General features: G+C 33.2%; 1 protein-coding gene across 1 annotated transcript in view; it reads left to right on the forward strand.

The window, feature by feature from the left end:
- LOC132757527 (dual oxidase 1-like) overlaps window positions 1-23042 on the forward strand; it is a 27315-nt gene extending 4273 nt beyond the window's left edge. Inside the window, exons 4-33 of the mRNA XM_060748837.1 lie at window positions 193-380; window positions 985-1186; window positions 1642-1808; window positions 2232-2328; window positions 2832-2943; window positions 3360-3456; window positions 4106-4172; window positions 5271-5329; window positions 5759-5863; window positions 6699-6883; window positions 7321-7442; window positions 7706-7855; window positions 8750-8866; window positions 9102-9319; window positions 10571-10753; window positions 11438-11666; window positions 12010-12103; window positions 12677-12858; window positions 13031-13130; window positions 14297-14401; window positions 14905-15056; window positions 15683-15913; window positions 16799-16892; window positions 17226-17275; window positions 17536-17817; window positions 18376-18605; window positions 18835-18993; window positions 20813-20968; window positions 21554-21682; window positions 22268-23042. Of these exons, the coding sequence (XP_060604820.1) occupies window positions 193-380; window positions 985-1186; window positions 1642-1808; window positions 2232-2328; window positions 2832-2943; window positions 3360-3456; window positions 4106-4172; window positions 5271-5329; window positions 5759-5863; window positions 6699-6883; window positions 7321-7442; window positions 7706-7855; window positions 8750-8866; window positions 9102-9319; window positions 10571-10753; window positions 11438-11666; window positions 12010-12103; window positions 12677-12858; window positions 13031-13130; window positions 14297-14401; window positions 14905-15056; window positions 15683-15913; window positions 16799-16892; window positions 17226-17275; window positions 17536-17817; window positions 18376-18605; window positions 18835-18993; window positions 20813-20968; window positions 21554-21682; window positions 22268-22390 (4385 nt within the window). The 3' untranslated portion in view covers window positions 22391-23042. The remainder of the gene's footprint in view (window positions 1-192; window positions 381-984; window positions 1187-1641; window positions 1809-2231; window positions 2329-2831; window positions 2944-3359; window positions 3457-4105; window positions 4173-5270; window positions 5330-5758; window positions 5864-6698; window positions 6884-7320; window positions 7443-7705; window positions 7856-8749; window positions 8867-9101; window positions 9320-10570; window positions 10754-11437; window positions 11667-12009; window positions 12104-12676; window positions 12859-13030; window positions 13131-14296; window positions 14402-14904; window positions 15057-15682; window positions 15914-16798; window positions 16893-17225; window positions 17276-17535; window positions 17818-18375; window positions 18606-18834; window positions 18994-20812; window positions 20969-21553; window positions 21683-22267) is intronic.
- Window positions 23043-23111: the final 69 nt, after the last annotated feature.

Below are 23111 nucleotides of genomic sequence, written 5' to 3' on the forward strand. Positions count from 1 at the left end.
GCCTGCGCATCCGCGCAGTCTGATCAGGAGCCATGCTGTTCGCTTACAAACCCTATTACAAGTAGAGAAACTGATAGCGAACAGCATGGATCCTGATCAGACTGCGCGGATGCGCAGGCTGGTCTGGATCCATGCTGGTCGCAAACCCATTATGTTGGTTTTGTCGTGACGCGGCTCATTTATGATATACAGGACAACAGATAGTTGAGGAAATTGTTGATTCACAAAGACCTGGTTGCCCTATTGAATACTTTAACGTTCCTGTCCCTGAAGGCCATCCAAAGTTCGATCCTTCGAATAAAGGTAATGTCAAAATGACGTTTAGAAGAACTCGTTACGACCAACGGACCGGATATTCTCCAAACAACCCAAGGCAACAGGTAAAATATTCACACCTAATAATTCACAAGTGAAAATCGTGATGAAATATCAAATTCACAATACAAAAAGGAAAACACTAAAAATGACGTCCCGTTTGTAATGGGTAAAAATGTTGGTTTTAAGAATTTAGTTCAACAGCCACTTCTTTTAAATTATCGAGGTTACTTCCTAATTTTGTAGAATGTGCGTGTTTCAACCAACAAAACGTGAATAATCGTATCAAAAATAGATGTCACCATTTCATTTTTCATGATATTTATTGATTAGCAAAACATGATTATTATTTTGAGTCATGATTCATGAAACTGTTACAAACATATATTATAATCTAAATTTTATCAAATTTATATGTGTTATGTTTCTATCTTCAAATTCAACTTTCGATTACAACTGTTTTAGAGGACACGCATGTACAAATAGTATGCACAACCATAATAATAATAACCATTCGTGAAGATTCGACATCATTCATCTTTTCATAAAGAAGTTCTTACAATAAAACGGCGCTATGTAAGCACACCATGCTGCAAAATGAAAATAATTGAAATTATAACACTTCTTTTTTTGTATTTTTTGCATTATTTTCTTTACAAATTGTGTTAGTTGAATGAAATTACACCGTTTCTTGACGGACAAGTTATATATGGTCCAAACAAGGCATGGGCGGACGCGTTAAGGTCTTTCAAAGGTGGACGTCTAGCATCGACCCCTAGCCAATTTCCAGTCAACAACTCAGCACGACTCCCGTTCGCTAACCCACCTGTAGCAAGGACACATAAACTTGAACCAGTATCAAGATTTCATGGTACGTTACTCATCATTTACAATTTAAATATTTACATGAATTCACATATTTTCAAGTTTAAATGGCAAACTTACGTAAATACACAGCGTAAATTTATTTTTATTCCTTTAAAATATCAATTTTATTCAATATGTAGGTTTGACCTTAGTCCATCTGTCTGGGTTAACACCCAATATGAGCTACAAAAATTGTACGCTTTTGACTAAAAACATAAAATAAACTCTTTGGTGTTTGTCTTTAAATTAAGTTATTGCCAGTATTTGAATTTTGGTTGTATATTTCAATTTGTAGTGTGACAATGCCCTTGTCATATTAGGCTTGAGATCATTGAACAGAAGCAGAATTTTTACCTCTATTACAATACTCAGTACTGAGTGTTAAACGGCTGATATAAGTTCTCGTTCATGTGTTTATATCCCAGCTACAAACTGGAAACTATTTTTTTTGTATTTCAGCAATAGGGAATCCGCGTGGTCACGAAAATCCATTTTTATTATCATTTGGAATTCTTTGGTTCCGATGGCATAATTTGATAGCTGACCAAATAGCGGCTGAAAATTCATCGCTTACAGACGAACAGATTTTTAATATTGCAAGAAAAAGAGTGATTGCACAGTATCAGGTGAATAAATTTTGTCGTCTGCTCCAGATAGCTTTCTTGGTTCATTTTTTTTATCTGTTTTCACATCCTAAGTTATTTTTCTATTTTTGTCGAGCTGGTAAAAATAACTCAATAACACAAATTAAATATTTCATCTATGACAAAATTAAAGTTAATATCAGCCGATTGGACTCTAACCATGCATGCACGCAGCCTGCCAGAAAATTATGGAACCTACTAGATTACTAGTAATGCATCTTCTTTTTATTAAGAAACTGATCGCATATATTCGTTCTATGAAAGCTTTTTTCGTTACCATAGCAATGCAGTTTATTAAGAATATACGTTCATTTGCAAACATGTTTGCATAAAGTTTGAAATTAATATTCCACCAATGATGATAGTTATTAACTGTGTTAATTTGGTATTCATGTTGTATTTCAGAAAATAGTGTTTTACGATTGGCTACCAGTATGGCTGGATACCAGTGTTACACCATTCGATTTCAAGCAGAAATATCCTTATATGCAAGCAACTAATGGTGACAATAACTTATTTGTTGAAGATTTATCATTTTTATGGGGTTTTTTTTGTTGTTTTTTTTAAATCCACTGACACTTTTCATGTCATATAACGATATTTTAGGTTTGATGGTGGAGGTAAACCTTATATGACCCGTGCATTTTTCAAGTTAAATACGGGTACCTGCTTCCTTGAACAAAATTTTCCAATGTTCCACCCGGGATTCGAACCCAACAGGGGAACTCGGTCACATATGACTGGCACTCATATAGGAGACGCGCATTTGAGTTTCCGTGGGGAATTTTTTTTTATACAGAACATGAAACTTTGAAGTAAATACTTTTGTATATATAATGAGACGATAAACAGACGATTTCATGGAGACGGTTACATGGAAATCAATTTTTATTTGGTAATTCTTCATTTCGAACTATAACAAAATGTTTCATAATGTTATTTAACCAGTTCTTTCATTAATCACTTGAGCTATAAAGGTTTAAACAAAGTAATTTATCATTACAGAAACAAAGGTATACAATGGTTACAATCCGAGCGTACATCCGGGTATTTTCCAAGAATTTCAAACGGCAGCGATGCGTTTCGGTCACACTTTGGTTACACCTGGACTGTGGAGGTCAGTATAATTTTCATTCAATCTGACTTAAGCTATTTTTTTATTACTTCTTAATTATACTCTACCAAAAGACTCGCACATATATGGGCAACCGGAGGCGAGTATGAAGAAACTCAAATACACAATAGACAATAATGCAGTAGTATATATACGATTGGCTGGGTTTATACTTTTTTATACTCTCACACCAGTCATTGTTTGCTTGTGTTAAAAGAAGCATTTTTATGACAATAAAGAAATAATCATGCCGAGAATTGATTTACTATTTGATCCTTTTGTCACCGATGCATGTATTAAACAATGAAATACTTTAATCTTTATTCCGAATAAGAAATTGGTATGCTATTTTTTAAACCAATGAAAAATGTTAACTAAAATAAAAGCTACGACATTTAATTCGTTTTTTTATTATATAGACGGACAGGTACCTGTAATTTCCTACACAGTCGAGACCCCGAATCTTACAGGCAGTACAAGGCTCTGAGATTATGTAACAGTTACTGGAACTCTAGGGTATATAAATATATCAGCCAGTTTTATTGAAATATCAACTATAGCATAATTAAAAAAGGAACAATTTCCATTATATTATTTTGTTTTAGCAATAAATAAATAAAATAAATAAATAAATAAATAAATAAATAAATAAATAAATAAATAAATAAATAAATAAATAAATAAATAAATAAATAATAAATAAATAAAGATTGTGCTTTACTTTTTAATACCTTGTTCGTATATTGATTAATGTATTGTTAAGATTAGAAATTGAATAAATAATGTCCAAGGTTTTATGGTACAGCTTCAACACTGTAGGGAGTTAAATCCAAAATGACTCTAATCCAAAGTTTGACGGGCAGGGTTGAAAAGTTACAAGATAAATTTTTAAATCATCTAGACGTTTTTTTCTGTTTGACATTTGGGCCCTTTTATTTCATTTTATGTTTTATGTTGTTTAAATCAGAACTTTTTTTACTTGTCCCCCTTTTCTTAAAGGGAAAAAAATTGGGGTTTAGCAAAAAAACCAAATGACGAACCGATGGTTGGGTCACGTAACGAAAGAATTTGGGAAATTTGGGTTTAAATAAAAAAGGTTAAAATGTAAAGCGCTATACAAAAATTTTTTGTTGTGTATCTGTAGGAGACGTTGAAAAAGATTTAGATTTTTTTTCGGGGAAGGGCAAAAAATACCCAAAGAAGGCCCCATCCTTTTCCCCCTGATCTCACAGGTGGTTAGGCTTTGTTCGACCTTTAAAATTTTGTCCCCACTCCATAATGTACTCGTTGCTTCCCCTTGCATAAAATAATTTTGATCTTAAAAAAGGAGTTGTCCGCCTTTCATTTCGGACAGGAGCATCATCAACGTTTTAGAGAAAACTTAAAAATATGTACTGACCTAAAAGTGGACAATGACAGACATTTATCAGACAGCACGTATGTACCGGCTGATCTTGGTCTGAACTGGTCTCATGGACAGAATATGTCGCCGCTAACAAGATGAGAGTTAAAATTTTCATTACAATATTATACATTCGGAATTTCAATTTGCAAAGGGTCCTATAGATTACAACAGTACACATTATAAGGTAACATTTTTATATGATCTTAAGTGAAATGACATAATGAATTGTATGTGAGATTATTTGTAATTTTATATTCTTCAAAATCTCATACATTTGGTAACTAAACGTTGTGTTTGATCCCTCAGTTTTCAATACCTTGTGTTTGTGATTCCATGTTGATGTTACTAAGTCTTGTATTTATACACATTATGTATAACCACATTGGTCATGCCAAAATATTATTGTATATGATCTAATTGGTATTATAACTTAGTGTGTATAATGTCATTGGTAATTTTAGTTATCTATGATCTTTGATGGTCATTATATATTATGTATCATCTCATTGGTTCTTGTATATATAATATATATTATTTCATTTATAATTAAACATTGTGATCTTATTGGAAATGAAATACATGTATTGTATTTGCTCTAATTGGTTATATTTACAAGACAGAGATTGGAAATAAGATATTGTATTTGCCATCAGTGACTATATTTATAATACATAGTGTCTTTTATCACTGGTTATAAAACATTGTGTATTATTTCAATTGGATATTATACATTGCGTGTGATTTAATATATTTAAGTAATGAGTAGTTGTATATAATCTCATTGACACATATACAGTGTTACAGTCTGTGCAAGATCTCATTGATAGTTTTACCAAATAATCAGTGATCCCTTATTGTTTAAGATATTTTTATGTACTTGTTTTTATGTAAAACAATAACTTCACAATTTCTATAAACATTTTAGAAAGTTTGTTCGGACCTCTAGAATTTTCAAAACGAGATCTGGCAGCTTTAAACATTCAGGTACTTGATATTTTATAAGTTGTTTTATTTTCTTTTCTTTCATTTCATACGTGTAATTCAAGTTGGTATTTAATACTGGCTTGGCCATTTAAAATAACAATATACTGATAATAATACATTTATTTTCATTTTGCCGGTGGAGGAAAATTTTCGCTTTTATTTGCGTAAAAAAGAAAAGTTAAATAGAAAGGCAAATTTAAGATTATCAAAATTACTTTCTGAACGAAAAGGGTTTGAATTTTATTTTTCAAAAATCTAATAAAACGTTCATAACGATTTTATAAATAATCATCCACAGCTGTTTCGCAAATATTCTGACAGTTAAGAACAAAAATGTTGAATTAATTTGTAACAGACCTATTCCATAGCTGCATCGTGAACAATAGAAATGTAATGTTGAACCAGGCTTTGTTTCTTTTTCTGTTTTAGAGAGGCAGAGACCACGGTATTTCAGACTATAACACAGTCCGTGAAAGTTACGGTTTGAAGAAGATAGAAAAATGGGAAGATATAAACCCGTCACACAATACAAATGTAAATCAAATTTGTTTTTATTGATTAAAATAGATACATAATTCTTATTATTGTATATAGCGTAAATTTATGACAATGGCAAAGAGGCGTAATTACAGGAGTAATTAATGCTTTGGCGACATTTTAGCATTAAAACAGATTTTCTAGAGCGGTGGTCTATTTCTTAAAGTGTCTCTACCGTCATGGATTCGGGTCCTTCTAGATTCATGACTATGCTTCCTCATATAAGACATGTGCTTGTTAAACGGACTAAAAAAGTAAAAATAGTTTAATTAACCTATGTAGTAAGCATTCTTCACAATCGGACTTGAGAAAACGATAATTTTAAACTAAACCATTGTGAATTAAAGACCGGTGGGGACATTTCAACTTCATAAATTCCCGATTTCATCATGGTGAATTCACAATTTCAACTTCACGATTTCAACTTAACAAATTCACGATTTCAGCTTCACGAACTCACGATTTCCCCTTCACGAATTCAATTTCACAAAGTTGTAATCGTGAATACAAGAAGTTGATATCGTGAAGTTCTAAACGGGAATTCAAGAAGTTAAAATTGTGAAGTTGAAAACATTTTGTTATGATATTTATAATAAAATATAAAATTATTTGTTGAAATAAAACGTGTATGTTTACGTAATATATGTATCAACTATGAAAGCTGCACATTACAATAATGTTTAGTAATAAATGCTTTTTCATTTATGTATTGTAGTAATTTCAGGTATTTTTCCTGTGTTTTGTAAATAAATAAAGAATTGCATACATACATGTATATAAGACTTTGAGAGAGATATAAATTGATTTCGCTCTTTTTCTTTATTTCTAACAGGAAATTAAACGATTGAAAAAGCTGTATACAAATGGAACAGGTCCGGAGAATGTTGATCTTTTTACTGGTGGCATGCTTGAGACGGTGCCAACCGGACCCGGGGAACTATTTAAAACAATTATAATAGAGCAGTTCCTCCGAATACGTCATGGTGATCGACTGTGGTTCGAAAACACCGAACAAAGGTTTGTTATATAACTATATCAAATCTGAGTCCGTTTTAAGGGAATATAAACGAATAAGTGAAAAAAACTTAATGTTTGTACACTTCACTACAGAAGTTAAAGAAGCTGTACAGCTTTGACAAGCGTCGAAGTCCCGAAGGAGCCCTATATGGCAACAACTACGAATAGTGCACCCACTGGAACCCTACAGGATTTGGCATAGCAACAGTCGCTGTACTAAAAATGTTGGTGCTTTGATTAGCTGTAATGACCTGTATGCAGTTTGTGTTGCGAGCACTAAATTCTTGTAAAGTATAAAGATTTAGTATTTACTTGTAGGACCGAAATGTTTTCAAGAATGCTCCGATGCACACAAGATAAAAAATAACTTTTAATAACAAAATACTTTATTAGTATATTATTTGTTGATGTTTTGTTACACATGTACTCTATTTCAGTGGATTGAGTCAGAGAGAATTAAATGACGTTTGGAGAACAGATTTAGTTGATGTTATAACTGCCACTACAGGAATAGAGCACGATATACAGAGAAATGTTTTCCTATTTACAGATGCTGATCGTAAGTTTACCAGACAAACTTAAGTATATCCAACTTTTTTTAACCATTTAAATATGTCATTGTTGAAACATTTAATAAAAGTTCTTTGCTCTGATTTTCAGCAGTTAAACCTTTATGGAAGGTAGAACACATACTGTAGGCCTAAACGTCATTTTTGTAAATTTCAAAACCTTACGTAGTTAAAGACCATTTAATCACCCAACACTGGGAATTTCATTGGTAATGCTGGACACTATGAAACTTGCGTTTTCTCATTTTCATAGGGTTTGGTTGTCTAGAACAACCCAGACAACTGAATACCGAGGAGGACGGTTTACTGGAGCCCTGTACACCATTAGAGACGTATGATTATTTTACCGGAAGTGAAGTGTCATTTGCTGTCACGTTTGTTGTGGCAGCCGCATGTATACCGCGTAAGCGTTATGAAAACACACTCATATTTAAATTATATACGTATGCCGATAAAAAAAACTCTTGTAAAGATTTTTGGGGTTTTAAAATAAATGAAATTATAAATGAAGCACATTAGAAATTTATTATCTATGTTTTAATTATTATTGTACTAAGTTTGTTACCGCCTCCGTGGTCGAGATGACTTCTAATCCAGTTACCTCTCTGGCGTGGGTTCGATCCCCGGGAGATGCTTTGGTAGTTTCGCGCGGAGGAAGGTAGTCTAGTATTGGTGTAACTCTCCAGGAACGATGGTTAGGAAACTACCCGCCTATATGACTGAAATACTGTTGGGAAAAGGCGTAAAATGAAACAAACAAACAAAACCAAGTTTGTTTTATCGTGCACATATTGCCGATATTGTTAAAGGCACAATAAGCCTCAGAGTCGAATAAATTTTTCCATTCTTTACAAAGAGTAAACATCAGCTTATAACGTTGAAATAATGGTATTGGAGCATGTTAGATGCATATTATCTTCACAAAAGTAGCATTCATTGTGAATTTATTTGTCATAAATGTAGCAAAATGTAAACAAAGTAGTATACAAAATACTAAATCAATACTGTAAGTATGGTCAAAAGGCAACTGAAGCAAAATATGGGCTAACGATTAACTTTTTGGAAACTATATCTGGACACCAAAAATAAATGACCTTTGAGCAATGAAAATAAAACTCATTTCTGGGGCATAATTGGTCTTTAATTTTCATATAAATCACCATTATTATCTTACTGAAGAGAACATAAAATGATCACACTTCGGAGCATAGTTATGGTCTTTTGGGTAAATAAAGAGAACATGATTTTCACCATAGCTTTCTATGAAAACAAAATTTAGATTTTTTCCTGTTGACAGTGACGTTCCTGACAATGTATTTATTGGCATGGCACAGACGAAATAGCGTTTTCAAGTCGAGACAACTTCAACAACCTTTACAGAAAACAACTTCTTCAAATATGAATGAGTTCAAAGGTACATAATTGCTTATATTTGAATTTCATGATTGACTGTCTCAAAACAAAACCTTTCAGAAGACACCTGACTGGTAAAGGGAGAAAACTGGTACATGTATAAATATGACATGACATGCCAGGGTTGTCTCCCTTATAACAATCTGATGCGAATTATGTCGTATCAATATTCGTAAGCAGTAAATTTTTCATGATTTCTCTACGCATGATCAGTCAGTAATAGTTTATATTTACAGCGTTAGAATGGGTAGACTGGGACGAACTGGACAGGTATGTGTTTGTGGTACTCGATCCCAAAGATGGACGTTTAGATGTGTTCAATACTAAAAGGTTACTCTTACGCTACATAGACCTTGCGCAGGCCGCCAAGTTACAGAAAGGGACAATAGAAATCCATTTGTCCAGTGATAAAACGGAAAATCTGTTGGCAATCAAATTACAAGAATACGACCTGGTATGATGTTGCATGGTTTTTCTTACTGTCTTGTTGGTATTGCACCAACCCATTCTCACTTTGGTCCAATTCCCGGCGAACAGCGGTAGTTCGTCATTGCACTGGCGGGTCAGTGGGTCTAGATAGTGGGTGATATGTCCAAATGGAACTGCGTAGACACTCGGTGTTCAATCGATCTGTGAGAATGTGAAAATAAAAATATCAAAATCCCGTCATTCTCTCGGATTTAGAGGGCAAGGGTTCCAAGTGGCTGCTATTTTAGTATATTTCCATAAAGGAGTTGATGAATATTATTGGCGCAAAAAAAATCCTTAAAACAAGTCTTTTCCAATGGTTGATTACAGAGATTTTAATTCTTTTTCAATATTTAGATTGTTTACATATAAAAACAAAGTATTAAAAAAGATAAACATGTATGTATGTCACAATTAATTCAGCAATTATGAATACTATCTGTTCTTTTTAAATATGTCATGTGATTCGTAATGTCGTTGAAACACAACTAAGATCACTAAATTTAAGAATAATACATTCAGCGGTTTTCCTCACTTAATTTGGAAGAGGCATTGGCCTCCAGATTGGGAAAAATTATCGCTAAATTGCTAATTTGAGAAGTATAAAAGTTGGTGTAAGTTCACAGTTTAAGAAAACTGCGCATGATTTAAAAGTCATTTTTTGGGAAGAGACTTTTTAAAAGCTTCTGTTATGTAAGGTGAAAAATTACAGACATTAATCATTATTTTGTTAAAGCATTAGAAATTGAAAGATGTAAAGTCAATAATAATATTAATAGTAATACTTATAATGAAATATTACAATAACTTCCAAATACTAGTAGTATGGTAATTGCTTAAAAGACAAATTAAAGTATTTATAACTTAGCTTTGTATTAAATTGGTAATTTCATTTAAACCTGGTTCAATCTTACAGAGGCATTCTTTTGCACAATTACAAAATGTAGTATACGTCAATACTAGATAAAATGATATCCAACGCTAAGCGTTATTTTTTTTTTTATCTCTGAGTGTTCCTGGCCGAATTAGATCGCGTTTAATAAGTTTAATAAGGGTCCATCCGCCCTTTCAGACACTGAGAGTACGGACCCAGACATGTCAACAATCATGTTCTTAAATAGTATTAAGTTGCCAAATGGTGACTAGTAATTCACTAAATGTGACAAAATATATGAGCGTGCCTGACTAAATTTGTTGGTATTTAAGATTTTCATGTACACTGTATTGTATTTTGCAGGTGCTAAAGTTCTATGACACGAATGAACGACAGCGGTTTGTTGCTAGACTGGAAACGTTCAGTACCAATAAAAACTTTTCACTCACACAGAGACACTTGCTCGAATCATACATTCTACGTAACGTGAATACAAAGAAACATAGACAAGAAAAACTAAACAAATTTTTCCGAAAAATTCTAAGCGTAAGTAGTGTATAGATTTTTTTTCTAGTTTTCAATATAATAGCTTTTTCCCCCGTTCTTAGCATAAGTTTTTAACCTTTAACCCAAAGAATGTTCTTGTATAGGTTTCGTCTGCTTAGAATTTTAAATATGTATTTCATTTTAAATAAATGGGATTTCAACTTTAAAATACCAACAAATGGGCCAATACGATTGTTATTAAGATGTGTATGGATACATAGTACGTTTCGATGTCTAAAATACCCCATATGTTACAGGAATTCTTTTGAGGCCCTGAAAACATAAAACTTGATACTGAATATGTTCTTACATCGACCAGCCGAGACACTTAAAACAAAAAGGTCTGCAACGATAGTTTAGAAATATATTAGGAAATAGATGTGTGCTATTTTAGCCAGATTTGAGAGTAAAAACCTGTGCAACGCTTTACACTTTTGGGCCATTTTTCACGATTGGAATTTTTTTCTTGAATATCGGAGTGAGCGAATGCTCTGAAATTTTGCACGCAAGTTAGAGCTACCTCAAATTGAACAATTATCTTAAAAACTTATTTCCAATCCCGTCTTGTCAAAAATCTTGTTGTAGTCCCTATAATCTGAAGTATGGCAGAATGTAACGTTAATGCATTTCTTTGACATTAACGGTTTGATCAAAGAACTAAAGGAAGAAAGTTCACTGTTTTAGATGTTTAATGAAGGCGAGCAAGATGTGGAGGAAAATTTTTACGGTCCTGTCGAAGACACTGGAAGTGAAATGACACGCATTGAACTGACGCAAGCCGAATTTGGTGAAGCTTTTGGCATGAAGCCAAACTCCACCTTTGTTAAACACATGTTTCTCTTGGTAGATACGAACCAATCAGGTCGCGTGTCTTTCAAGGAATTCCTGGATATTTTCATCTTGCTTTCGTCAGGTAGGTATAAATATTCAACATCTACACTGTTCGAATTTTATGAATTGATTTACCTTTAGAATTTAGAATTGTAAAGTTCTCGCTAAAGAAATGAATTGATATGTTATAAATTATTAAGTTACTTAACAAAGTGCACTGAATCGACTGTATTTTATTTTAACAATATAATGAAAGATTATATTGTTCCTCTTATTTCATTAACAACGGAGAAAATAAATTGCACTGTCTTACTCTCTGAATAATACCTGTCCCCTTAAACACTTTTTAATATCTTTTTACCGAAGGTCCAATTTCATATCTATTTTTATCATAATTTTGACATCAGAAATATTTCACTTTACAGACGACACTGATAGTAAAACCAAGCTCTTGTTTAACATGTACGACATCAAAAGACAAGGCTATCTTACCATAGACGATCTGTACCAAATGATCAGGTAAGTTAAGTTAATTTATAACACTATCATTTTTATCTCTTCTTATTTGTTTCTCTTTTGATTACAAGTTCAGAATTCGTTCCATCCTCTGAATCCACTGCTAGGCCTGTGTTCTGGTACTTTTTCTGTTCTGTAAGAGACAGAGCGTTTTGAATAAACATTGATATAAATGTTGCAAACGATTGAGTTAGTTTGTGCTACCATGCTATTAACTGTCTGTGTTCCTCATTATATTTTCTTCTGTTTTACCTTTACTCATTTTTCTTCGTCTTCATTTTCATGTTACCTTCAAATACAAAGGCATCAACTGTGTTTGGAGCACTACACCACTTATTTTCGTCTTTGTCTATTTCTGTCTTTTGTTTATCTAAAGTGTCTGTTGTGAAATCTTTTGGTGGTAATTACGATAAGGATGTCGTAAACAGTTCTTAGCAAGATCAACAGATTTTAACTAATGTTTAATCTGCTATTTACTTTGGCCTGGCTCTTTGCATCCATGAGCTGTTGAAACTAAAGGGAAATAATAACACATTTATTATATGTCTAGTAATGGACGGTATTTCTTTATTTCAGGTCGCTTTTAGATCTTTCTGAAAGCAACGTTACGGATGAACAGGTGTCTGAATTCACTTCTGCCGTCTATAAGTCGGCTGGTCTAAGACCTGGATCTGAGGTCACTTTTGCCGATTTCAAGAAAGTGTTTACATCCGGGAACTATGCGAAAACATTGAAGAACGCAACTATGGAATTAAATGGTAAGATTTCAGTAAATTCTACCCATGACTCTTGATATTTTAAATTTCTTCTTTTTTATTTATTTAATCACTAGAAATAAGGATATGTAGCATAAGAAATGCGTGATTGTTTTAGTGCTCTATTTCTAATGGATTGAAATAAATATTGAGCTATTGTTTTCTATGTAACAAGCTGTGAATGAGGGTGACGACGACCAGTCAGCGTTCCTCGCAGTGCCGTCTGCTGGAAGTAAAATGATGCAACGTCGCTGCACATTGGTCCGTGGCTACAGGTAATTTTGAACACCCATTTTATTTTAAGCCCAATTTTTTTTTCGGAGGAATATTTCGATCATGTTGTCATTGCCATGCCGTCTAGAAACTTTAACATTGAGCATTATTTTCAAATTTCTTAATGGAACCATGACTCATAAAATTAATCACCATAACCTTCAGGTCATTTTTTTTTAACTGTGCTTGTTGTTTGCTATAATTGGTGAAACTTTATTTAAACGTTATTTATAAATTGATTGTCATTATAAGCGAATAAAACAGCCTTTAGGACTGGACCTTAATGTAAACCAAATTGACCTCTCATCAATGACCTTAGCCGTGAAGGTCAAATTACTGAATATTGCTATAATTGGTTGTAGCTTTGTTATTTACCAATGAATTGTCCTCATACGTGAACACAACTACCTGAAGGTCAATGCATAAAGTACATCAAAATCAGTTTGACAAGGACGCACTCATGAATGGCATTGACATTGAAGCTCAAATAACTGGAATTTCACTGTCTTATTTATTCATTTTTGCTATAATTGGCAATAACAGTAAGCTATGAATCAATAGTTTTATTGAGACAAGACATTTAAGAAGAGATAATTGAACTTGTCCTTGATTTGACCTTTACACGTAAGGTCAAACATGTCAATTTTGCTACAATTGGCAATAACTTTGTTTTATAAATGGATTGAATTATGTTTAGACAAAAGAACACTTATGATAAAACCGACATGTTGAATAATTCAAATTTGACCTTGACCAGAAGATGACCTTAGCTGTCAAGGTTAAATTATTGAATTTAGCTTAGATAGTCATAACTGTTATTTATTTACGGATTTAATTTACGGAAATAGATTCATGCGACGAGTGTAGACCAAGATCATCCAACACGTCCATGCGATCTGATCATGGTCTGCAATGGTCAATGTTCTTTCAAATTTTCTCTAAAATTATCAACGGTTATGTCCAGATTGAAAGATGTAAGATGTACAAGGCCTCATTTTCTAATATTTTACGTAATAACGGATAGATAACAGTTTTAAATCACATCCTTGGCAGATGCCATACGAATATAAAATTATATAAAGCAAACTTATTATCATAATATTTGAATAAACATAACTTAATATACGTTTTACGTACATGTACAAGTATTGTATTTTACAAATGTCAGTGTTGTGTCTGGTCAAGGAACATTAAGCACAGATTACGGGGCAAGAAAATCAAGTCTGGTTTCCGGCAAGTATACGACTTTTGCACGGAGTCCCTCCCAAATCAGGTATTTAATGTTGTTTGATAAATATATAGTATCGTAAAATATAAAATTATTTAAATTATTTCTTGAAAGGTAAATAAGGTATTTTTTCATACTCTGATTGATTCATTTTGTAAAGTGTCCCTGACTGTATGGTTAAGGTCACCTTAAAATCATTGGTCCCTTACCGTTATGCATTCAAACCCTAGGAGGGACCTTGTGTTATATCACAAGTTAGCATACGTAATGCCGGTTGGATCGTGCCATAACTAATGAACAAAGGTGCACATGAGATCTTCCTGTCTCATTTAAGTCGCTATATAACCTTAACAGTGTCCGTGTGAATTGAAATCTAAACAAAAAAACAAAACAAAATTATTTAGATCAAATTTAATGATAAAGTCGAATGCAGACACAATTCTCTGCTTGTTTAAGTTGAAGCTTTTCACTTGGATTTAGTACTTCTTTTTATTTAGTATTAATTTGTATGAAATCAAATACATGTAAACATGTCTGATCTCTTGCAGTCGTGTTAAAGTCTTCACTGATCTAAAGAATGAGAATATTCCGGATATTGTTGTAAGAATTCTGGGATATCTAGAAACTTACAGGTTACACGTGTTTTGGCTCAGTCTGTACTGCTTGGTTACAGTAGGTGTTTTCGTAGAACGGTCTTACTGTACGTATAAGTTACAAAAACCTTACTTAAACATTATTTTCCATCCGATAAATTTCAAATATTTTTTTTACTCATCATTAAGTAGTCGGAAGTCATCCTTATTTAACATAAAAGATATTTTAAACAAACTGAACTGAACAAATAGAAGCCATATTTATTTCAATAAAAACGCTCCTCTGAAAAAAGACTATACAAGAAAACAATTAAAAATCTTGGGTATATATACCTAACTATGCACAATGAGAGCGATATATTTTGGATTCTATGTGAAATTCCTTGATTGAGCTCTTTTATTTCATACATGAAATTTTGGATGACTTTTAACTTCGATACGTATTTAAACTTGAAATTGCCGATAATATTACATGTACATGTACCTGTATATAACTTTAATCTTACATTTTGAATTATTTTCTTCATTACTTCCATGACTTGAAATTTGACTTTTATTGTTTGATCTTTTGTCCCTATCTCTGTTAACGTAATACATTAGATTTCGTTTATAATTCTATACTTTTTCTTCTTTTTTAAATACTGAAATGTCATCACTATATTCTTTCTGTAACTTTTGGCAAGAATTATATTTTGTCCATCTTGATTGATAGTTATGTTGATATGTATTCCAGATTATGCTGTGGAGAGGGAAAATGGAGGGCTACGTCGGGTAGCAAATCATGGTGTCACAATGAGTCGAGGATCTGCCAGCGTCATCATGTTTACTTACGCTGGACTTCTTATTACCATGTGCAAAAACCTCATAACGGGCCTCAGAGAGACTTTTCTTCACAGATTCGTGCCCTTTGACTATTTTCATGCACTTCACAAATTCATAGCGTGCATTTCACTTGTCTTCACAGGTAAAATTAGACAACATGTGTCAAATGGCTTTAACAAGTTTAATCCTGTGGCAAGCATCATTACTTCCCGTGTGTAAAATATTTGAGCCGTGTCACGACAAAACCATCATAGTGCGTTTGCGACCAGCATGGATCCAGACCAGCCTGCGCTACCGCGCAGTCTGATCAGGATCCATGATGTTCACTATCAATTTCTCTACTTGTAATAGGGTTGGTAAGCGAACAGCATGGATCCTGATCAGACTGCGCGGATGCGCAGGCTGGTCTGGATCCATGCTGGTCGCAAACGCACTATCTTGGTTTTGTCGTGACACGGCTTATTTGTAGATACTCATAGTTAGTTAACCCAACCCCGATTAAATTAAGATCATCTTATGTCTGCATCTACATGCAAACATAGGAAAATCTGAATTTTAGTAACCATAAGTTGAATATTGCTCCTTGATTATTATAATACCAAGTATACAGTATTTTAATTCTAGTTATTCCTTGTATGGCCCTTAAAAAGACAGGGATAAGAATATGTTATAAATTCCACCCGTCATTCCTATGAATGCTAGTATTAAATAATAAAAATTGTGGGACAGGGCTATCCATGCTAATTTTACGGGGAAAAGGGAAATATCAGCTTTGGAAATATATTGTATTTTTTCTTCATCGTGTATGGTGTTATATATAAGTACGTTAATGCCAATTATCCAGTTTAAGTTATTTTCCAAGAACCTTTCTAGTAAATCTCAAAGAAATAAGAATAGGGATGGCATATCGGACTATATAGCCCTTCTAAAAGTTTTATCTATTATGCAGTGAAGTAATCAATTTTAGAAGAAGCGATTTCTCAAGATTTCTTAGCATTTGCCTATGTTTGTGGTCTTATATTTTCAGTACTTCACGTGACGGCGCATTGTGTCAACTTCTACCATGTTTGTACACAGCCATCAACGGACCTGAACTGTTACTTCAGAGAATATTTCAGAGCGTAATGTTTCAGATTTGTTTAATAAAATCAAGCTGTTTGTGATTTAATGCGAGAACTGAAAAAAAAAATTAACGACATGTTTTCTAAAGTCATTCACATGGTTACAAAATAAAAATGTAAAACAAAATGACACTGTGAGTAAAAACAACTCACCAGGTTTTATAGCATATATTTATTTTTGTCTCCATAGAAATAATTTGAAGGCATGTCCGAAGGCATGTAAGACAAATTAAAGATAAATTGAAAAATATACATTATAGCATTTTTTAAATCATGTGTCTTAATTTTTACTTACACACATACATACCTTAATTAATGGCATGTTTTTTACAGCACACACGAGTTGGCAAGCTTCCATTACTGGGCTTTTGGGACTATAACAGGTAAGCATTAAGTAATGTCAAATTGTTAGATTACATCGCTTGTAAATTACAGTTTTCTTGGCTAGTTACAAAATGTACATAAAAATTATTATAAGTTACGGTATAAAGTTATAAGTTATAATTACATGTATATAAGAAATTATATAGGTAAATTAATGCGCACAGTACTTGTGAGGTAAGCCTATTCGTTTGCATTTCTATAAGAATCTTAACACCATCCGTTTAATACTTTCTGTTTCTTTTTTATTTCACTGTCATAGGTCTGACTGGAATTTGTTTGGTGGTGTTGTTGATCGTTCTATTTGTGTTCGCACTTCCGCTTGCAAGACGCCATCTTTTCCACATGTTTTGGAAGACGCATAATCTGTATATTGCCATTTACATTCTCACGTTTCTCCATGGAAGCGCAAGATTGGTCCAGGAACCACATTTTCCCTACTATATTGTTGGACCAGCTGTTCTTTTCATAATTGACAAACTAATCAGCATCAGCCGCGCTACAATAGAGCTGACAGTGATCAAAGCCGAATTACTTCCGTCAGGTAAGAACTATTTTTTGTTAGTTTCAGATTGACAATCGGAGTTCCGCTACAAAATTATACTCGACTGTTTATGGTACATTATGATACATCTTTTGGGTTTTTACTCTTTATTTTAAAGTATTTTAATGAGGAATTTGTCAACACAATTGATATATTTGTTTGAATCAAATATTCATACTTGTACATAGACATGCGTCAATTCTGGTAGGTATTAGCTAGGTAGTTTGATATTTGAATAACCCACTACTAACTATAGCTGGTAGTTGGTTTTTCTTAATTCTCAACTATTTAACGGCAGGTGGTTGGTCGATAATTCGATTCACTGTAACCAGAATGAAATGTTCGAGAACATGTTACCTTTTTTTCGAAACAAAGAATAAAGAAGGGGACCTAGTTGGTTATGCTTTTGAATCCTTAACTACCTACCAGAAACCAGACGGTTTATTTTAAGTTATTAATAAACACAAGCTGCATGGCAGAACAGACACATACATTTTTTCAAATGAATAACCAGAATAGACTTACCTTAATTATTGTTGTATCTTTTAATAAAAATAGACGTCACGGCACTAACCGTCATTAAACCGCCTGGATTCGAGTATCAATCTGGACAATGGGCACAAGTGGCGTGTAAGACTTTAGGAGCGCGTGAATTTCACCCGTTTACGATGACGTCAGCACCGCACGAGAAATATCTCAAGTTTCATATAAGAGCAGTTGGACCGTGGACGACAAATATCAGACGTATCTTTGACCCCAGTTCCCGAGCTGGTTCCGGCTTTTCAAAGGTAGATAATAGTGAGATTCCGAACATAGAGACGTCATTTGAATCTACACGTCGTATTTTATTGTAGTTAATAGAGATTGGTAACAACATAATATTGATGCGCTATAAAACAGTTTTTAACTGTTTTCTATTCAGAGGTTCTGTTTCTGAAAACAATTATTTCAATTTTGTCAGTGGTGTCCGAAATTGCTGTTGAAATTACATTTAAAATGCTACATTCATGTTTACAGCTATTGCTGGATGGACCATTTGGAGAAGGGCACCAAGACTGGTATCGTTACGAAGTATCTGTATTGATAGGGGGCGGGATTGGTGTCACGCCCTTTGCTTCTATACTAAAAGATATTGTACACAAATCACAGATGGACGTCACGATACGCTGTAAAAAGGTAACTAGCTTTGCCATAGCTGTGGCTTCCAAAACTTTATATGCCGCTTTTGAACATGTTTCTTTTTTCATATGTTCGGCATTACAACCGCCCTGTACCTGTATAAAACGGCCTTAAGAACTTAAGTTATCTTTACCATAGTTATTTTAAGTTAACTTCACAGGTTGTTCCAAGAAATAATACTGGCCATTGTTTATCTGAACTTTTTTCACGATCTACATAATGTTATATGGTCATCAACACTTACAAAATTAAAAGTCGCACAAAATGAAGTTAATATGAACTCATATAACTTAGCTTATGTTTGATACAATGCAATTAGGATACTTTTTGAAAACTATTTGTTGAATTAAGAGGTGAACTGGCTTGTTGTACAACGAACTCCAATAATTTGCATTCATCTCAAATAGACGAAAGAAAAAGCTTCATATAAACAGAGACATATATAACAGAGATAGGCAACGGGTGCCTGCTAAACTTAAAACTTGTAGCAAATAAAACTTATTAACCAAGATATGAAAATCAGTAAAATAATATGTTTTCTGAAAGCTTATGCATTTGTCTATGACTGCAGGTAAAATATTTACAGTTCCCATTTAAATAAATGATACATCATTTTTTAAAGAGAACTACATGTACTGAATAATTTTTGTTACAAAACTATTCACATGACGAAAAAACTGGCTCAGTGGGTATGTTCTGCTATGTTTTTCTAAGTGAAAGGCATGAAAAGTTACCAATATTTTAACATGCAGCAAAAGATGAAAGATTTACCTTTCAAATGATATATAATATTAAAGGAATAGATGTACATCCATTAAGTCTTATTTGCTACAAAATGCCTAATTTTTCACTGTTTGATAGGTATGAGTGATATTTCAATGGAGTATATTGGAGCTGCTTATCTCTGTTATCTATGTCTCTGATCTATCTGTTATCTATGTCTCTGATCTATCTGTTATCTATGTCTCTGATCTATCTGTTATCTATGTCTCTGATCTATCTGTTATCTATGTCTCTGATCTATCTGTTATCTATGTCTCTGATCTATCTGTTATCTATGTCTCTGATCTATCTGTTATCTATGTCTCTGATATATCTGTTATCTATGTCTCTGATCTATCTGTTATCTATGTCTCTGATATAAATAAGCTTTCACCAGATATAACGGTAACTGACAGAATTATGGCTAGCCTTGCTTTGTTGTCATGAAAGTGTTCATGTTAAATGTTTCAGTTATCAACATGCTTAGGTACACTATATCAGTATAAAGTATGTTCAGAACGCACGTGTCATTGATTTAAACTTGCACCATAATTATGTAAGGTATTGTCGCAAGAGTTATTTGGAGTTTAACCCTTAACCTGATAAATTTCTTTCATGGACTTGGCCAGCATCATTTCTTTGGAACAATCTGATTAAAATCAACTCAAAATTAACCTCACGCATGGAATATCTTAAGTAGATTTCTTGCAAGGTAGCGGAAGTCTAGCGGTTAAGGTGTCTGCCTCTCAAACAAGGAACCATGGGTTAGAGCCCTAAGCAGGTCACGACCATGTTTCTACATATAGTTCCAGGAAGCAGACTCGAAAGTGGTTAATATAAATTGCAATGACTCGATTCGCAATAGAGCTTAAATAAATATGTTTAAACCAGTATTGTTTATAGAAATGCCCTTTACCAATATTGGAATTATCAAAATGTAAAGTTAGTCAGCCACCAGTAAAGAGCCAGATCTAATTTCACCACCTGGATCTATACTGGTGGCACAGTCTAATGCGGGCAGTTCCAAATATAAAAACATTATTCATATTACTAGGTATACTTCTTGTGGGTAACCCGGACACAGAAACAATTCGAGTGGGTTACAGACATAATCCGTGATTTGGAAGCAGTTGATCATAACAAGATGGTCACTACACATATTTTCGTCACAGAATTCAAGTCAAAATTTGACCTCCGTACATCTATGCTTGTAAGTATGTATGTTCCATTACCGATTGAAAAGTGTAAAAAAAATTATCAAAAAAAAAAAAAAAAAAAAAAAAAAAAAAAAAGAAAAACCACCAAACAAAACATATTAAAATGTGACATAAAGTCGTGACACGGTTATTAAAACCCTTACCATGCTATACAATGTAGATCTTACATAGACTTGTCCAACTTTCAATCTGGACAAAACCATTCATTAAGGATTAATTAGAGCTTGGAACTTGAGTTTGATTTTGGTAATAATTCAAGTTTTGTCACAGTTGATGATAATTCTGAATCGTGTCTCTTTATGGTTTTAAAAAAGTGAATAGTTTCATTAGAGCCCTGTCATAATATACCGATATGCAATATAATTTATCACGACGTGCGACCTTATGTTTGAATATGTAGAACTACATGAATATATATCCATTATATAAAATCATTCATTCGATACCATAATGAAGCTTATAAGATTTAGAAAGAAAATCAGACAATTAATTTGTTTGTGAACGTCATACATGTTTATAATTTTAGCATATACTATACCATCATATTTCGGTAAGGTAATAATATAATATATTTGCAGTATATTTGCGAGCGTCACTTTCAAAAGATAGCTGGCAAAAGCTTGTTCACTGGGCTGGAAGCGGTTACACATTTTGGACGGCCAAGTTTTTTACAGTTCCTAGAATCGTTAAGATATGAACACAAAAAGGTAAGTAATTCTATCATTTTATTTCAAACACGTTTACATTTGTAGTAATACAACAATGCCTTGTATCATCATATTTCACAAGTAGATATAAATGTAATTTTGGAAACATTTAGTTTTCGATCTTAACATCCATCTTGAGAATGAACTCTTTTCCAGTCCAATATCTTAAATGGATTTGTCAGTCTTTCTATTTTGGCCATAACAATTCATCGTGTTGAGGGAAAATTTCATATGTACTGACTGAATAGCGAACACTAGGTCATGATCAGACGGTACGGATGTGCGGGTTGATCTTGGTCTGCACTGGACGCATGAATAGTTTCAGTTGCCGCCGTTAAAGCTCACCTATACTCCTTGACAGTTTTCCCGATTACTATAATCTGGGTAACTGATACTTCATCTGTAACCCATCTAGGTTATACTTATGTAATAAAGAATCATTGGTCTATTAGTTCTAAGAATACACTGCACATGTATTTCATTTATCGAGTGTTTATAGAAGCTTTCTCCCTAAATCGAGGCACACATTATTGCTAATGACGTCACTTATACAGTATTAAAAAGAATAATTCTTTTCTTTTTCAGGTAAAGAGACTCGGTATATTTAGCTGTGGACCAAGACCAATGACACTCGCAGTGGAGCAAGCCTGTTTGGAATTAAACCAATACCAATACCCAACATATTATCATCATTTTGAAAATTTCTAGACTTCACTTGCTCATGAAAATTCACATTACGATATTTCCTTTGAAACGGAAGTATAATTTCGCGCATGCGTATTCTGCGAACATCGAGTATTTTATAGACATTAAATAAGTTATTAAACGATTTGAACTAATCTAAATAATCAATGGAGAGTTAGGAAACCAGTATTTGGATAAATTGCCGACGCAGTGGTGAATATTATGAGGTAATTATACATTGTATACTACTATCGTACACAGCTGTCAAACGTATATTGGACGAGGCGCTAGTGTACGAGTATTGCTCTCACCAATGTATAATGACCTCTTTATATCATATCACCATCATTTCTGACGTTTTGACAGTGTGGACTCTGAATATGTAAACGAAGCTAGACACAGTTCGATATGCATTTGATGTGATTAAGATATTTTGGACTGTGAAAATGAGGCTATATCGGGTACGATATGCATCTGGTATGGAACTTTTGAACTCTTGAAATGTAAACGAGGTAATATTACTAAGATGGATCAAATGATGATTTCTATTGGAATATCACGTGTTTCAAATTGAAAGACCTTGCGCAAATGCTGAAGATTCACGAGTTATATTCTATAAGGTGTGAAATAAAAGTTATTATTTTGAATTTGTATAAAATCTATCGAAGCAAGAGAACTAGTACATTTTATTGTTATATGATCAGTAAGATAACATCAGGGTATATATTTACGTTCTTGGTTACAT

This window comes from Ruditapes philippinarum, unplaced genomic scaffold (assembly GCF_026571515.1).
Source record: "Ruditapes philippinarum isolate M1 unplaced genomic scaffold, ASM2657151v2 ctg1934_1_1_1_1, whole genome shotgun sequence".
In the NCBI taxonomy this organism is placed as follows: Eukaryota; Metazoa; Mollusca; class Bivalvia; order Venerida; family Veneridae; genus Ruditapes; species Ruditapes philippinarum.